Here is an 18,552-nt window from a genome sequence, read left to right as displayed (position 1 = left end):
ACGCAGTGAGGGATTGGAGACGGAGGGAGAGACGCAGTGGGGGATTGGAGACGGAGGGAGAGACGCAGTGAGGGGTTGGAGACGGAGGGAGAGACGCAGTGAGGGGTTGGCGACGGAGGGATACAGACACCCTCCAGGGATGACGATGGTGTGATGGACATTCTGGAGATGGATGTTCCACCAATACACGCAGGTAACCAGTGTCTGCGTCTCACTGGCCTGGTTACTAAGTGGGATATCTCCGAGCCCACCTGGAGTGTGTGAGAGTTCCAGGTCTCTCCTCAGACTTTTGTAAACAATTTTACAACACCAAGTTATAGTCCAGCAATTTTATTTGAAATTCACAAGCTTTCGGAGGCTTCCTCCTTCCTCAGGTGAATGAACTTCCTCAGACTAACAGAACACTGAATCAAACTCCACCCAGCCAAAGCACACAGTCAGCCTCCCGCTGACTGGCCATGGTGGGGGGGGGCCGGGAGGAGGTGCCTTATGGACAGGATCACGGCCAGAGGTTCAAACAGTAAAAAAACTGAAACATTTTAATGAAACTATTTATTATAATTTTATGATCAAACTAAATTAGGGTTTAGGAAAATAGTTTGCAAATTATATATAAACTCTCAAATTCAGTAAAAAAATCTATTGAACTTTCTTCACGTTTTCTAATTGCACCTTTGCTGTGTATTGCACCTGTATTGTGTTGCTGAGGGGGAGACCTCTCTCTGTGCCAGGTGGGGTCCAGGGTGGGTGGGATATTGGATCTCCCCCTTCCAGCCAAGCTACCTACGATGTTAGTCCCTGGGGAAGGTGGGCTGATTCCTGCTCACAATCTCTCCACTGGACCAGAATGAGGGGATTATATCACAAGCTTCAACCTCCACCTGGCCCTCTGCACCGAGGAGCTCGTCCAACCCACCGCAATTCAGCCTGGGCGGGCATCACACAACGGGCAGGAAAGAGTCACAAGGGACAGGGGTCTGTGTCTGTGATTCCCCCACACACGGCGATGGGACGGGGGTCTGTGTCTGTGATTCCCCCACACACGGTGATGGGACGGGGGTCTGTGTCTGTGATTCCCCCACACACGGTGATGGGACGGGGGTCTGTGTCTGTGATTCCCCCACACACGGCGATGGGACGGGGGTCTGTGTCTGTGATTCCCTCACACGGTGATGGGACGGGGGTCTGTGTCTGTGATTCCCCCACACGGTGATGGGACGGGGGTCTGTGTCTGTGATTCCCCCACACACGGTGATGGGACGGGGGTCTGTGTCTGTGATTCCCCCACACACGGTGATGGGACGGGGGTCTGTGTCTGTGATTCCCCCACACGGCGATGGGACGGGGGTCTGTGTCTGTGATTCCCCCACACACGGTGATGGGACGGGGGTCTGTGTCTGTGATTCCCACACACACGGTGATGGGACGGGGGTCTGTGTCTGTGATTCCCACACACACGGTGATGGGACGGGGGTCTGTGTCTGTGATTCCCACACACACGGTGATGGGACGGGGGTCTGTGTCTGTGATTCCCACACACACGGTGATGGGACGGGGGTCTGTGTCTGTGATTCCCACACACACGGTGATGGGACGGGGGTCTGTGTCTGTGATTCCCCCACACACGGTGATGGGACGGGGGTCTGTGTCTGTGATTCCCCCACACACGGTGATGGGATTGATAGAAATTCACTCTTGGGATGTGGGCGTCGCTGGTGAGGCCGGCATTTATTGCTCATCCCTAATTGCCCTTGAGAAGGTGGTGATGAGCCGCCTTGAACCGCTGCAGTCCGTGTGGTGAAGGTTCTCCCACAGTGCTGTTAGGAAGGGAGTTCCAGGATTTTGACCCAGCGACGATGAAGGAACGGCGATATATTTCCAAGTCGGGATGGTGTGTAACTTGGAGGGGAACGTGCAGGTGGTGTTGTTCCCATGTGCCTGCTGCTCTTGTCCTTGTCTGCAATTCCCCCACACGGGTTAGATACAGAGTAAAGCTCCCTCCACACTGTCCCATCAAACACTCCCAGGGCAGGTACAGCACGGGTTAGATACAGAGTAAAGCTCCCTCTACACTGTCCCATCAAACACACCCAGGACAGGTACAGCACGGGTTAGATACAGAGTAAAGCTCCCTCTACACTGGCAGACTGCCACATGGGTCTCCCACATGGCAGACTGGTCAAAAAAGTAAAAGCCCATGGGATCCAAGGGAAAGTGGCAAATTGGATCCAAAATTGGCTCAGTGGCAGGAAGCAAAGGGTAATGGTCGATGGGTGTTTTTGTGACTGGAAGGCTGTTTCCAATGGGGTTCCGCAGGGCTCAGTACTAGCACCCTTGCGTTTGTGGAATATATTAATATTTTGGACTTAAATGTAGGGGGCATGATTAGGAAGTTTGCAGATGATCAAAAATTGGCCGTGTGGTTGATAGTGAGGAGGAAAGCTGTAGACTGCAGGAAGATATCAATGGACTGGTCAGGTGGGCAGAAAAGTGGTAAATGGAGTTCAATCCGGAGAAGTGTGAGGTAATGCATTTGGGGAGGGCAAACAAGGCAAGGGAATACACAATAAATGGGAGGATACTGAGAGGTGTAGAGGAAGTGAGGGACCTTGGAGTGCATGTCCACAGATCCCTGAAGGTAGCAGGACAGGTAGATAAGGTGGTTAAAAAGGCATATGGGATACTTCACTTTATTAGCTGAGGCATGGAATATAAGAGCAGGGAGGTTATGCTGGAACTGCATAAAACACTAGTTAGGCCACAGCTTGAGTACTGTGTACAGTTCTGGTCACCACATCACAGGAAGGATGTGATTGCACTAGAGAGGGTGCAGAGGAGATTTACGAGGATGTTGCCAGGACTGGAGAATTTTAGCCATGAGGAAAGATTGGATAGGCTGGGGTTGTTTTCTTTGGAACAGAGGAGGCTGAGGGGAGATTTAATTGAGGTGTATAAAATTATGAGGGGCCGAGATAGAGTGGATAGGAAGGACCTATTTCCTTTAGCAGAGGGATCAATAACCAGGGAGCATAGATTTAAAGTGATTGGTAGAAGGATTAGAGGGGAGTTGAGGAGAATTTTTTTCACCCAGAGGGTGGTGAGGGTCTGGAACTCACTGCCTGAGAGGGTGGGAGAGGCAGAAACCCTCAACTCATTTAAAAAGTACCTGGATGTGCACCTGAAGGGCCGTGACCTGCAGGACTACGGACCAAGTGCTGGAAAGTGGGATTAGGTTGGATAGCTCTTTTTCGGCCGGCACGGACACGATGGGCCGAATGGCCTCCTTCTGTGCCATAACTTTCTGTGATTCTATGATACGCTGTCCCATCAAACACTCTGAGCAGGAACTGCATGGGTTAGATACAGAGTAAAGCTCATACTACGCTGACCCAGCAAATATCTTTGATAAGGTACCGCACAGTGGGCACATGACTAAGGTCAGAGCATGTGGACTCAGGGGTCAGGTAGCAGAATGGACAGCAAGCTGGCAACAAAACAGAAAAGAGAGTAGGGGTGAAAGATAGTTACTCAGACTGGCAAAAGATGGGAAGTGGTGTTCCACAGGGATCGGTGCTGGGACCACTGTTGTTCACCATTTACATAAACGATTGGGACTCGGGAATTAGAAGTACAATTTCAAAATTTGCAGACGACATCAAATTGGGGGGTATAGTTAATACCGAGGAGGACTGCGACAAAATACAGGAAGACATTAATAAACTTGCAGAATGGGTGTGTAATTGGCAAATGAATTTTAATATATATAAGTGTAAGGAGGTGCATTTTGGTGAAGAATAAGAGGGGCCACATACTGCTTGGATAATAAGAGTCTAAATGGGGTAGAGGAGCAGAGGGATCTGGAGTACAGATACACAAATCACTAAAAGTAGTGACGCAGGTTAAAAAGGCCATAAAAAAGCAAACCAAGCACTGGGGTTCATTTCTAGAATTGAAAAGCAGAGAAGATATGTTAAACTTGTATAGAACTTTGGTTAGACCACACTTGAAATACTGTGAACAGTTCTGGTCTCCATATTATAGAAAGGATATAGAGGCACTGGAGAAGGTGCAAAAAAGATTTACTAGGATGATACCAGAACTGAGGTTATACTTATCAGGAAAGATTGAACAGGCTGGGGCTCTTTTCTCTGGAAAAGAGAAGACTGAGGGGTGACCTGATAGAGGTCTTTAAGATTATGAAAGGTTTGATAGGGTAGATGTGGAGAAGATGTTTCCACTTGTGGGGGAGACCAGGACTAGGGGCCATAAATATAAGGTAGTCACTAATAAATCCAATAGGGAATTCAGGAGCAACTTCTATACCAGAGAGTGGTGAGAATGTGGAACTCGCTCCCACAAGGAGTAGTTGAGGTGAATAACATAGATGGGTTTAAGGGGAAGATGGATAAACACATGAGGGAGAAAGGAATAGAAGATTATGCTGATGGGGTGAGATGAAGTAGGGAGGGAGGAGACTCGTGTGGAGCATAAACACCGGCATAGACCTGTTGGGCCGAATGGCCTGTTTCTGTGCTGTACATTCCATGCGATTAATGTAAATTCTCCCAGGGCAGGTACAGCACGGGTTAGATACAGAGTAAAGCTCCCTCTACACTGTCCCATCAAACACTCCCAGGGCAGGTACAGCACGGGTTAGATACAGAGTAAAGCTCCCTCCACACTGTCCCATCAAACACTCCCAGGGCAGGGACAGCACGGGTTAGATACAGAGTAAAGCTCCCTCTACACTGTCCCATCAAACACTCCCAGGGCAGGTACAGCACGGGTTAGATACAGAGTAAAGCTCCCTCTACACTGTCCCATCAAACACTCTCAGGGCAGGGACAGCACGGGTTAGATACAGAGTAAAGCTCCCTCTGCGCTGCCCTAGCAATGTGTCTCAATCCAGTCTAAGAGCTCTCCCTGCTGCCCCAGTGTGTCTGTTGTTCGCTCCTCACTCCCTGCTCTCTCTGGACCAGGTTGCTAATTAAGGGTCAGTTTTGTTGTGTGGAACCACATGGACCTTGAGGTTGGCCCAGACGCAGTTGATGCCCCATCCCGAGAGCCGGTGGGGAAAACTCTGGGACCCAGTGTCTGAGCCGCGACCACAGCACAGGCTAAACCATGTCCTGAAGAGCAGTGGAGACCTTACTATCGGCCCTACCTAACAGGTGTGTGGAGCAAGCTGTCCTTCTGACAGAACAAGGGTGCCGCACTAATAGAGTAAGTACCCTGTGTGACTCCCAACTCCTTGTTACTCGAGCGGTGTCAGCGCTGCTGAAGCCTGTTCCAGCTCCCGGCCTGGTGTGTTCTGCGGTCACAGCACTCGATCGTTTTCTGACGCATCCAGCAGAACAATAACTGGTGTGGGGTGCTGCCTTGCACCGAGTGTGCGATGTTCGGGGAACTTGTTCAGTTTGCGGGGGGCTCGTTCCCTTGGAAAGGGTGAAGGAAGTTCGTCGGGGGCGGGGGGACTGGTAGCTCGGGCGGGAAACAAGCCCCTGGTTGAAAGGAGGAGGGACTCTTCCACGGAGGAGGGTAAAACGGACAGGTCCACCCCCGGGAGATGCTGACAGGACAGTCCTTAGGGGATCAGATTGTTCAGCTGGCCGGGATATTTCTCAAACTTCCTCTCCGCTTCATCACTGAAAGCATCGCCTGGGGGGGGGGGGGGAATGAAAACAGAAAAATGAAGAAGATAATCGGCAAAAGAACCAGAGAGGAGATTTTTTTTAACGCAGCGAGTTGTTCTGATCTGGAATTCACTGCCTGAAAGGGCGGTGGAAGCAGATTCAATAATAACTTTCAAAAGGGAATTAGATAAATACTTGAAGAGGTGTAATTTGCAGGGCTGTGGGGAAAGGGCAGGGGAATGGGACTAATTGGATAGCTCTTTCAAAGAGCCGGCACAGGCACGATGGGCCGAATGGCCTTCTATCCTGCGAGTTACTATGAGTCGGTCCCATGGCTCGATAGACTCCTCCGTCTGACTTCCTGAAGCAACCTCAGACAGGCAGCGCCACAGATTACCAGATCCCAGAGAAAGTCCAGCGGCCGGGTACAGGATAATGCCTCGGATCCAGGGGCTGAGCTAGGGGGGTACACTGGGGTTATAGTCTCTGATGAGGGGGTTACGGGGTGATCTGATGGATGGGGCTGAGCTAGGGGGGTACACTGGGGTTATAGTCTCTGGAGGTGAGGGGGGTCTCTAACCTCTCTCCTCTATCACTCCATCTCTAAACTATCCTTGTTCTGAGCTATTGTCACCTCCCAACTCTGGGCCCATCCCTGGAGCCAAATATCATTTCACTCTGACCAAATTCACAATGACATCCAACGGAAGGGTCCAATTTATGAAGTGGGGAACTGCACCACTTTAGCAGAAATGTCAAATCTGTCGAGGCAGGATTTTGGACACCCCCTGGACACGTGATGGGTGGGGCACCCGCCAGTATACCTCACCCCTGCCAGTACACCTCCCCCCGCCAGTATACCTCACCCCCGCCAGTATACCTCACCCCCGCCAGTATACCTCACCCCCGCCAGTATACCTCACCCCCGCCAGTACACCTCCCCCCGCCAGTATACCTCACCCCCGACAGTACACCTCCCCCCGCCAGTACACCTCCCCCCGCCAGTAGACCTCACCCCCGCCAGTACACCTCCCCCTGCCAGTATACCTCACCCCCGCCAGTGTACCTCACCCCACAGTGTACCTCGCCCCTCCAGTGTACCTCCCCCACCAGTACACCTCCCCCCGCCAGTATACCACCCCCACAGTAAACCTCCCCCTGCAGTATACCACTCCCGCCAGTATACTACTATAACAGGCAAAAGGATATTGTCTTTATCCACCACATTCAATAACGGGCCCATTTCTAAAGTCTCTCCTCTGCTGCTAAAGACACCTTTACCCCTTACCCTTCAACAGCCCCCAAACCTCCTTTGGTACGTCACTAAGGCGTGCGAGCCTTGACATGATATTCAACTATGGCGGGCCTCACAGACAAGCCGAATCCAGTCCTCCACTCACGCCCTTCACAGCTGGAGTCACTGAGCGCTGAGGGCAAGTGTAGTGAACAACCTCTGCCCTGTGGGGATCAAAGCTTGGGCTGAATTCGGAGCGTTAACAATGTCCATCAGCTCGAGGGGGAAGGAGGTTAACTATCGTCCCATTGGAAGATGTGCATGACCAATGGGATTACATTTTAGATAGGATCACGTGTCCAATGGGATCTAGTTTTGGAGGGAAGGAATTACCGATGTGACAGTTGTGCATCCAAATCCGGTGTCCATCGTATTTACAATTACATTTCATGGCATTGTTCGTGAAGTCACTCTCTGATACCTCATGGTTAGGGTTAATCACAACCTGTCAAAACAAAGCCAACCATCAGTATCAATTATCACTACAGTGAAAGGACAGTGTCTGACCCACTGTCCCCCAGTGTGAAAGGACAGTGTCTGACCCACTGTCCCAGAGTGTGAAAGGACAGTGTCTGACACGCTGTCCCAGAGTGTGAAAGGACAGTGTCTGACCCACTGTCCCAGAGTGTGAAAGGACAGTGTCTGACCCACTGTCCCAGAGTGTGAAAGGACAGTGTCTGACCCACTGTCACCCAGTGTGAAAGGACAGTGTCTGACCCACTGTCCCAGAGTGTGAAAGGACAGTGTCTGACCCACTGTCCCCCAGTGTGAAAGGACAGTGTCTGACCCACTGTCCCAGAGTGTGAAAGGACAGTGTCTGACCCACTGTCCCCCAGTGTGAAAGGACAGTGTCTGACCCACTGTCCCAGAGTGTGAAAGGACAGTGTCTGACCCACTGTCCCAGAGTGTGAAAGGACAGTGTCTGACCCACTGTCCCAGAGTGTGAAAGGACAGTGTCTGACCCACTGTCCCAGAGTGTGAAAGGACAGTGTCTGACCCACTGTCCCAGAGTGTGAAAGGACAGTGTCTGACCCACTGTCCCCCAGTGTGAAAGGACAGCGTCTGACTCACTGTCCCAGAGTGTGAAAGAACAGTGTCTGACCCACTGTCCCAGAGTGTGAAAGGACAGTGTCTGACCCACTGTCCCAGAGTGTGAAAGGACAGTGTCTGACCCACTGTCCCAGAATGTGAAAGGACAGTGTCTGACCCACTGTCCCCCAGTGTCTGACCCACTGTCCCAGAATGTGAAAGGACAGTGTCTGACCCACTGTCCCAGAGTGTGAAAGGACAGTGTCTGACCCACTGTCCCACAGTGTGAAAGGACAGTGTCTGACCCACTGTCCCACAGTGTGAAAGGTCAGTGTCTGACCCACAGTCCCAGAGTGTGAAAGGACAGTGTCTGACCCACTGTCCCAGAGTGTGAAAGGACAGTGTCTGACCCACTGTCCCAGAGTGTGAAAGGACAGTGTCTGACCCACTGTCCCAGAGTGTGAAAGGACAGTGTCTGACCCACTGTCCCAGAGTGTGAAAGGACAGTGTCTGACCCACTGTCCCAGAGTGTGAAAGGACAGTGTCTGACCCACTGTCCCAGAGTGTGAAAGGACAGTGTCTGACCCACTGTCCCAGAGTGTGAAAGGACAGTGTCTGACCCACTGTCCCAGAGTGTGAAAGGTCAGTGTCTGACCTACTGTCCCAGAGTGTGAAAGGACAGTGTCTGACCCACTGTCCCAGAGTGTGAAAGGACAGTGTCTGACCCACTGTCCCAGAGTGTGAAAGGACAGTGTCTGACCCACTGTCCCAGAGTGTGAAAGGACAGTGTCTGACCCACTGTCCCAGAGTGTGAAAGGACAGTGTCTGACCCACTGTCCCACAGTGTGAAAGGTCAGTGTCTGACCTACTGTCCCAGAGTGTGAAAGGACAGTGTCTGACCCACTGTCCCAGAGTGTGAAAGGACAGTGTCTGACCCACTGTCCCAGAGTGTGAAAGGACAGTGTCTGACCCACTGTCCCAGAGTGTGAAAGGACAGTGTCTGACCCACCGTCCCAGAGTGTGAAAGGACAGTGTCTGACCCACTGTCCCAGAGTGTGAAAGGACAGTGTCTGACCCACTGTGCCAGAGTGTGAAAGGACAGTGTCTGACCCACTGTCCCAGAGTGTGAAAGGACAGTGTCTGACCCACTGTCCCAGTGATGTCCCATTAACACTCCCCTCTTGCCGTTGCCTGTTTTACCTGCATGATGTAGTTTCCAGGTTTGATGTCGGTGATGTCAATCCATTGACAGTCAATGTCATGACGATAAGAGTCCCAACAGCCCACAGTGATGCCCTGCTCTCCAAAGTTCGCACACTCGTACCTCTTGTGTACATCTGATGGTGACAGAGGGAAGGTGAGACACACAATCAGGGACATTTTCCAATTCGTGCATCCTGACCGTCGATGGCCCAATTGTTGCTGTGGGTGGGTTTAGATCCAATAGTCTCTCGTAATAGACGGTCACCAGTCGATCAGTTTGGGATCTAATAGTCTCTCCTATGGACAGTCACCAGTCGATCAGTTTGGGATCTAATAGTCTCTCCTATAGACAGTCACCGGTCGATCAGTTTAGGATCTAATAGTCTCTCCTATAGACAGTCACCAGTCGATCAGTTTGGGATCGAAGAGTCTCTCCTACAGACGGTCACCGGTCGATCAGTTTGGGATCGAAGAGTCTCTCCTACAGACGGTCACCGGTCGATCAGTTTGGGATCTAATAGTCTCTCCGAAAGACAGTCAGCAGTCGATCAGTTTGAGATATAATAGTCTCTCCTATCGACAGTCACCAGTCGATCAGTTTGGGATCTCATAATCTCTCCTATAGACAGTCACCGGTCGATCAGTTTGGGATCTAATAGTCTCTCCTATAGACAGTCACCGGTCGATCAGTTTGGGATCTCATAGTCTCTCCTATAGACGGTCACCAGTCGATCAGTTTGAGATCTAATAGTCTCTCCTATAGACAGTCACCGGTCGATCAGTTTGGGATCTAATAGTCTCTCCTATAGACAGTCACCGGTCGATCAGTTTGAGATCTAATAGTCTCTCCTATAGACAGTCACCGGTCGATCAGTTTGGGATCTAATAGTCTCTCCAATAGATGGTCACCTGTCGATCAGTTTGGGATCTAATAGTCTCTCCTATAGACAGTCACCGGTCGATCAGTTTGGGATCTAATAGTCTCTCCGATAGACAGGCAGCAGTCGATCAGTTTGAGATCTAATAGTCTCTCCTATCGACAGTCACCAGTCGATCAGTTTGAGATCTAATAGTCTCTCCAATAGACAGTCACCGGTCGACCAGTTTGGGATCTAATCGTCTCTCCTACAGACGGTCACTGGTCAATCAGTTTGGGATCTAATAGTCTCTCCTATAGACAGTCACCAGTCGATCAGTTTGGGATCTAATAGTCTCTCCGACAGACAGTCACCAGTCGATCAGTTTGGGATCTAATAGTCTCTCCTATAGACAGTCACCGGTCGATCAGTTTGGGATCTAATAGTCTCTCCTATAGACGGTCACCGGTCGATCAGTTTGGGATCTAATAGTCTCTCCTATAGACATTCACCAGTCGATCAGTTTGGGATCTAATAGTCTCTCCTATAGACGGTCACCGGTCGATCAGTTTGGGATCTAATAGTCTCTCCTATAGACAGTCACCTGTCGATCAGTTTGGGATCTAATAGTCTCTCCTATAGACAGTCACCGGTCGATCAGTTTGGGATCTAATAGTCTGTCCTATAGACAGTCACCGGTCGATCAGTTTGGGATCTAATAGTCTCTCCTATAGACAGTCACCGGTCGATCAGTTTGGGATCTAATAGTCTCTCCTATAGACGGTCACCGGTCGATCAGTTTGGGATCTAATAGTCTCTCCTATAGACAGTCACCGGTCGATTAGTTTGGGATCTAATAGTCTCTCCTATAGACAGACACCGGTCGATCAGTTTGGGATCTAATAGTCTCTCCTATAGACAGTCACCAGTCGATCAGTTTGGGATCTAATAGTCTCTCCTACAGACAGTCACCGGTCGATCAGTTTAGGATCTAATAGTCTCTCCTATAGACGGTCACCAGTCGATCAGTTTGGGATCTAATAGTCTCTCCTATAGACGGTCACCGGCCGATCAGTTTGAGATCTAATAGTTTCTCCTATAGACGGTCACCGGTCGATCAGTTTGGGATCTAATAGTCTCTCCTATAGACAGTCACCTGTCGATCAGTTTGGGATCTAATAGTCTCTCCTATAGACAGTCACCGGTCGATCAGTTTGGGATCTAATAGTCTCTCCTATAGACAGTCACCTGTCGATCAGTTTGGGATCTAATAGTCTCTCCTATGGACAGTCACCTGTCGATCAGTTTGGGATCTAATAGTCTCTCCTATAGACAGTCACCGGTCGATCAGTTTGGGATCTAATAGTCTCTCCTATAGACAGTCACCGGTCGATCAGTTTGGGATCTAATAGTCTCTCCTGTAGACGGTCACTGGTCGATCAGTTTGAGATCTAATAGTCTCTCCTATAGACAGTCACCGGTCGATCAGTTTGGGATCTAATAGTCTCTCCTATAGACGGTCACCGGTCGATCAGTTTGGGATCTAATAGTCTCTCCTATAGACAGTCACCGGTCGATCAGTTTGGGATCTAATAGTCTCTCCTATAGACAGTCACCGGTCGATCAGTTTGGGATCTAATAGTCTCTCCTATAGACAGTCACCGATCGATCAGTTTGGGATCTAATAGTCTCTCCTATAGACAGTCACCGGTCGATCAGTTTGGGATCTAATAGTCTCTCCTATAGACGGTCACCAGTCGATCAGTTTGGGATCTAATAGTCTCTCCTATAGACAGTCACCGGTCGATCAGTTTGGGATCTAATAGTCACTCCTATAGACGGTCACCAGTCGATCAGTTTGGGATCTAATAGTCACTCCTATAGACGGTCACCGGTCGATCAGTTTGGGATCTAATAGTCTCTGCTATAGACAGTCACCGGTCGATCAGTTTGGGATCTAATAGTCACTCCTATAGACGGTCACCAGTCGATCAGTTTGGGATCTAATAGTCTCTCCTATAGACAGTCACCAGTCGATTAGTTTGGGATCTAATAGTCTCTCCTATGGACAGTCACCGGTCGATCAGTTTGGGATCTAATAGTCTCTCCTATAGACAGTCACCGGTCGATCAGTTTGGGATCTAATAGTCTCTCCTATAGACAGTCACCAGTCGATGAGTTTGGGATCTAATAGTCTCTCCTATAGACAGTCACCGGTCGATCAGTTTGGGATCTAATAGTCTCTCCTATAGACAGTCACCGGTCGATCAGTTTGGGATCTAATAGTCTCTCCTATAGACAGTCACCGGTCGATCAGTTTGGGATCTAATAGTCTCTCCTATAGACGGTCACCGGTCGATCAGTTTGGGATCTAATAGTCTCTCCTATAGACGGTCACCGGTCGATCAGATTGGGATCTAATAGTCTCTCCTATAGACGGTCACCAGTCGATCAGTTTGGGATCTAATAGTCTCTCCTATAGACAGTCACCAGTCGATTAGTTTGGGATCTAATAGTCTCTCCTATGGACAGTCACCGGTCGGTTAGTTTAGGATCTAATAGTCTCTCCTATAGACAGTCACCGGTCGATCAGTTTGGGATCTAATAGTCTCTCCGATAGACAGTCACCGGTCGATCAGTTTGGGATCTAATAGTCTCTCCTATAGACGGTCACCGGTCGATCAGATTGGGATCTAATAGTCTCTCCTATAGACGGTCACCAGTCGATCAGTTTGGGATCTAATAGTCTCTCCTATAGACAGTCACCAGTCGATTAGTTTGGGATCTAATAGTCTCTCCTATGGACAGTCACCGGTCGATTAGTTTAGGATCTAATAGTCTCTCCGAAAGACAGTCACTGGTCGATTAGTTTAGGATCTAATAGTCTCTCCTATAGACAGTCACCGGTCGATCAGTTTGGGATCTAATAGTCTCTCCTATGGACGGTCACTGGTCGATCAGTTTGGGATCTAATAGTCTCTCCTATAGACAGTCACCAGTCGATTAGTTTAGGATCTAATAGTCTCTCCTATAGACGGTCACTGGTCGATCAGTTTGGGATCTAATAGTCTCTCCTATAGACGGTCACTGGTCGATCAGTTTGGGATCTAATAGTCTCTCCAATAGACAGTCACCAGTCGATTAGTTTGGGATCGAATAGTCTCTCCTATAGACGGTCACTGGTCGATCAGTTTGGGATCTAATAGTCTCTCCTATAGACGGTCACTGGTCGATCAGTTTGGGATCTAATAGTCTCTCCTATAGACAGTCACCGGTCGATCAGTTTAGGATCTAATAGTCTCTCCTATGGACGGTCACCGGTCGATCAGATTGGGATCTAATAGTCTCTCCTATAGACGGTCACCAGTCGATCAGTTTGGGATCTAATAGTCTCTCCTATAGACAGTCACCAGTCGATTAGTTTGGGATCTAATAGTCTCTCCTATGGACAGTCACCGGTCGATTAGTTTAGGATCTAATAGTCTCTCCTATAGACTGTCACCGGTCGATCAGTTTGGGATCTAATAGTCTCTCCTATAGACAGTCACCGGTCGATCAGTTTGGGATCTAATAGTCTCTCCTATAGACGGTCACCGGTCGATCAGATTGGGATCTAATAGTCTCTCCTATAGACGGTCACCAGTCGATCAGTTTGGGATCTAATAGTCTCTCCTATAGACAGTCACCAGTCGATTAGTTTGGGATCTAATAGTCTCTCCTCTGGACAGTCACCGGTCGATTAGTTTAGGATCTAATAGTCTCTCCTATAGACAGTCACCGGTCGATTAGTTTAGGATCTAATAGTCTCTCCTATAGACGGTCACCGGTCGATCAGTTTGGGATCTAATAGTCTCTCCTATAGACGGTCACTGGTCGATCAGTTCGGGATCTAATAGTCTCTCCTATAGACAGTCACCGGTCGATCAGTTTGGGATCTAATAGTCTCTCCTATAGACAGTCACCAGTCGATTAGTTTAGGATCTAATAGTCTCTCCTATAGACGGTCACTGGTCGATCAGTTTGGGATCAAATAGTCTCTCCTATAGACGGTCACTGGTCGATCACTTTGGGATCTAATAGTCTCTCCAATAGACAGTCACCAGTCGATTAGTTTGGGATCGAATAGTCTCTCCTATAGACGGTCACTGGTCGATCAGTTTGGGATCTAATAGTCTCTCCTATAGACGGTCACTGGTCGATCAGTTTGGGATCTAATAGTCTCTCCTATAGACAGTCACCGGTCGATCAGTTTAGGATCTAATAGTCTCTCCTATAGACAGTCACCAGTCGATCAGTTTGGGATCTAATAGTCTCTCCTATAGACGGTCACCAGTCGATCAGTTTGGGATCTCATAGTCTCTCCTCTAGACAGTCACCAGTCGATCAGTTTGGGATCTAATAGTCTCTCCTATAGACAGTCACCAGTCGATTAGTTTGGGATCTAATAGTCTCTCCTATAGACGGTCACCAGTCGATCAGTTTGGGATCTAATAGTCTCTCCTATAGACAGTCACCAGTCGATCAGTTTGGGATCTAATAGTCTCTCCTATAGACAGTCACCGTTCGATCAGTTTGGGATCGAATAGTCTCTCCTATAGGCAGTCACCAGTCGATCAGTTTGGGATCTAATAGTCTCTCCTACAGACGGTCACCGGTCGATCAGTTTGGGATCTAATAGTCTCTCCTATAGACAGTCACCAGTCGATTAGTTTGGGATCTAATAGTCTCTACTATAGACAGTCACCAGTCGATTAGTTTGGGATCGAATAGTCTCTCCTATAGACGGTCACCGGTCGATCAGTTTGGGATCGAATAGTCTCTCCTATAGACGGTCACCTGTCGATCAGTTTGGGATCTAATAGTCTCTCCTACAGACGGTCACCAGTCGATCAGTTTGGGATCGAATAGTCTCTCCTATAGACGGTCACCAGTCGATCAGTTTAGGATCTAATAGTCTCTCCTATAGACGGTCACCAGTCGATCAGTTTGGGATCTAATAGTCTCTCCTATAGGCAGTCACCAGTCGATCAGTTTGGGATCCAATAGTCTCTCCAATAGGCAGTCACCAGTCGATCAGTTTGGGATCGAATAGTCTCTCCTATAGACGGTCACCAGTCGATCAGTTTAGGATCTAATAGTCTCTCCTATAGACAGTCACCAGTCGATCAGTTTGGGATCGAATAGTCTCTCCTATAGACGGTCACCAGTCGATCAGTTTGGGATCTAATAGTCTCTCCTCTAGACAGTCACCAGTCGATCAGTTTGGGATCTAATAGTCTCTCCTATAGACGGTCACCGGTCGATCAGTTTGGGATCTAATAGTCTCTCCTATAGACGGTCACCGGTCGATCAGTTTGGGATCGAATAGTCTCTCCTATAGACGGTCACCGGTCGATCAGTTTGGGATCGAATAGTCTCTCCTATAGACGGTCACCAGTCGATCAGTTTGGGATCTAATAGTCTCTCCTCCAGACAGTCACCAGTCGATCAGTTTGGGATCTAATAGTCTCTCCTATCGACAGTCACCGGTCGATCAGTTTGGGATCTAATAGTCTCTCCTATAGACAGTCACCAGTCGATCAGTTTGGGATCTAATAGTCTCTCCTATAGACAGTCAACAGTCGATCAGTTTGGGATCGAAGAGTCTCTCCTACAGACGGTCACCAGTCGATCAGTTTGGGATCTAATAGTCTCTCCTATAGACGGTCACAGATCGATCAGTTTAGGATCTAATAGTCTCTCCTATAGACGGTCACCGGTCGATCAGTTTGGGATCTAATAGTCTCTCCTATAGACGGTCACCGGTCGATCAGTTTGGGATCTAATAGTCTCTCCGATAGACAGTCACCAGTCGATCAGTTTGGGATCTAATAGTCTCTCCTATGGACAGTCACCGGTCGATCAGTTTGGGATCTAATAGTCTCTCCTATAGACAGTCACCGGTCGATCAGTTTGGGATCTAATAGTCTCTCCTATAGACGGTCACCAGTCGATCAGTTTGGGATCTAATAGTCTCTCCACCAGACAGTCACTGGTCGATCAGTTTGGGATCCAATAGTCTCTCCTATAGACAGTCACCGGTCGATCAGTTTGGGATCTAATAGTCTCTCCTATAGACGGTCACCAGTCGATCAGTTTGGGATCTAATAGTCTCTCCTATCGACAGTCACTGGTCGATCAGTTTGGGATCTAATAGTCTCTCCTATAGACGGTCACCGGTCGATCAGTTTGGGATCTAATAGTCTCTCCTATAGACGGTCACCGGTCGATCAGTTTGGGATCTAATAGTCTCTCCTATAGACAGTCACCAGTCGATCAGATTGGGATCTAATAATCTCTCCTATAGACGGTCACCAGTCGATCTGTTTGGGATCTGATAGTCTCTCCTCCAGACAGTCACCAGTCGATCAGTTTGGGATCTAATAGTCTCTCCACCAGACAGTCACCGGTCGATCAGTTTGGGATCTAATAGTCTCTCCTATAGACGGTCACCAGTCGATCAGTTTGGGATCTAATAGTCTCTCCTCTAGACAGTCACCAGTCGATCAGTTTGGGATCTAATAGTCTCTCCTATCGACAGTCACCGGTCGATCAGTTTGGGATCTAATAGTCTCTCCTATCGACAGTCACCGGTCGATCAGTTTGGGATCTAATAGTCTCTCCTATAGACAGTCACCAGTCGATCAGTTTGGGATCTAATAGTCTCTCCTATGGACAGTCACCAGTCGATCAGTTTGGGATCGAATAGTCTCTCCTACAGACGGTCACCGGTCGATCAGTTTGGGATCTAATAGTCTCTCCTATAGACGGTCACCGGTCGATCAGTTTAGGATCTAATAGTCTCTCCTATAGACGGTCACCGGTCGATCAGTTTAGGATCTAATAGTCTCTCCTATAGACGGTCACCGGTCGATCAGTTTGGGATCTAATAGTCTCTCCGATAGACAGTCACCAGTCGATTAGTTTGGGATCTAATAGTCTCTCCTATGGACAGTCACCGGTCGATCAGTTTGGGATCTAATAGTCTCTCCTCTGGACAGTCACCAGTCGATCAGTTTGGGATCTAATAGTCTCTCCACCAGACAGTCACTGGTCGATCAGTTTGGGATCTAATAGTCTCTCCTATAGACGGTCACCGGTCGATCAGCTTGGGATCTAATAGTCTCTCCTATAGACGGTCACTGGTCGATCAGTTTGGGATCTAATAGTCTCTCCTATAGACAGTCACCGGTCGATCAGTTTGGGATCTAATAGTCTCTCCTATAGACGGTCACCAGTCGATCAGTTTGGGATCTAATAGTCTCTCCTATCGACAGTCACTGGTCGATCAGTTTGGGATCTAATAGTCTCTCCTATAGACGGTCACCGGTCGATCAGTTTGGGATCTAATAGTCTCTCCTATAGACGGTCACCGGTCGATCAGTTTGGGATCTAATAGTCTCTCCTATAGACAGTCACCAGTCGAACAGATTGGGATCTAATAGTCTCTCCTATAGACGGTCACCGGTCGATCAGTTTGGGATCTAATAGTCTCTCCTATAGACAGTCACCGGTCGATCAGTTTGGGATCTAATAGTCTCTCCTCTAGACAGTCACCGGTCGATCAGTTTGGGATCTAATAGTCTCTCCTATAGAGGGTCACTGGTCGATCAGTTTGGGATCTCATAGTCTCTCCACCAGACGGTCACCGGTCGATCAGTTTGGGATCTAATAGTCTCTCCACCAGACAGTCACCGGTCGATCAGTTTGGGATCTAATAGTCTCTCCTATAGACAGTCACCAGTCGATCAGTTTGGGATCGAATAGTCTCTCCTATAGACGGTCACCAGTCGATTAGTTTGGGATCTAATAGTCTCTCCTATGGACAGTCACCGGTCGATTAGTTTAGGATCTAATAGTCTCTCCTATAGACAGTCACCGGTCGATCAGTTTGAGATCTAATAGTCTCTCCAATAGACGGTCACCGGTCGATCAGTTTAGGATCTAATAGTCTCTCCTATAGACGGTCACCGGTCGATCAGTTTGGGATCTAGTAGTTTCTCCACCAGACAGTCACCGGTCGATCAGTTTGAGATCTAATAGTCTCTCCAATAGACGGTCACCGGTCCATCAGTTTGGGATCTAATAGTCTCTCCTATAGACAGTCACCGGTCGATCAGTTTGGGATCTAATAGTCTCTCCTATAGACAGTCACCAGTCGATCAGTTTGGGATCTAATAGTCTCTCCTATAGACAGTCACCGGTCGATCAGTTTGGGATCTAATAGTCTCTCCTATGGACAGTCACCGGTCGATCAGTTTGGGATCTAATAGTCTCTCCACCAGACAGTCACCGGTCGATCAGTTTGGGATCTAATAGTGTCTCCTATAGACAGTCACCAGTCGATCAGTTTGGGATCGAATAGTCTCTCCTATAGACGGTCACCAGTCGATCAGTTTGAGATCTAATAGTCTCTCCTATAGACGGTCACCGGTCGATCAGTTTGGGATCTAGTAGTCTCTCCACCAGACAGTCACCGGTCGATCAGTTTGAGATC

At 48.7% G+C, this 18,552-nt stretch overlaps 1 protein-coding gene across 1 annotated transcript in view; it reads right to left on the bottom strand.

Moving 5' to 3' along the window:
• Window positions 1-314: 314 nt before the first annotated feature.
• LOC137311696 (lysyl oxidase homolog 3B-like) overlaps window positions 315-18,552 on the bottom strand; it is a 33,723-nt gene continuing 15,485 nt past the window's right edge. Inside the window, exons 5-7 of the mRNA XM_067978760.1 lie at window positions 9,157-9,293; window positions 7,261-7,372; window positions 315-5,658 (exon numbers count right to left, since the gene is read on the bottom strand). Coding sequence (XP_067834861.1) covers window positions 5,585-5,658; window positions 7,261-7,372; window positions 9,157-9,293 — 323 coding nt within the window. The 3' untranslated portion in view covers window positions 315-5,584. The remainder of the gene's footprint in view (window positions 5,659-7,260; window positions 7,373-9,156; window positions 9,294-18,552) is intronic.

Source organism: Heptranchias perlo, chromosome 1 (assembly GCF_035084215.1).
Source record: "Heptranchias perlo isolate sHepPer1 chromosome 1, sHepPer1.hap1, whole genome shotgun sequence".
NCBI classification, from domain to species: domain Eukaryota; kingdom Metazoa; phylum Chordata; class Chondrichthyes; order Hexanchiformes; family Hexanchidae; genus Heptranchias; species Heptranchias perlo.
The sequence above is the reverse complement of the archived record's forward strand: the minus strand, read 5'-3'. Positions and strand labels throughout refer to the sequence as shown.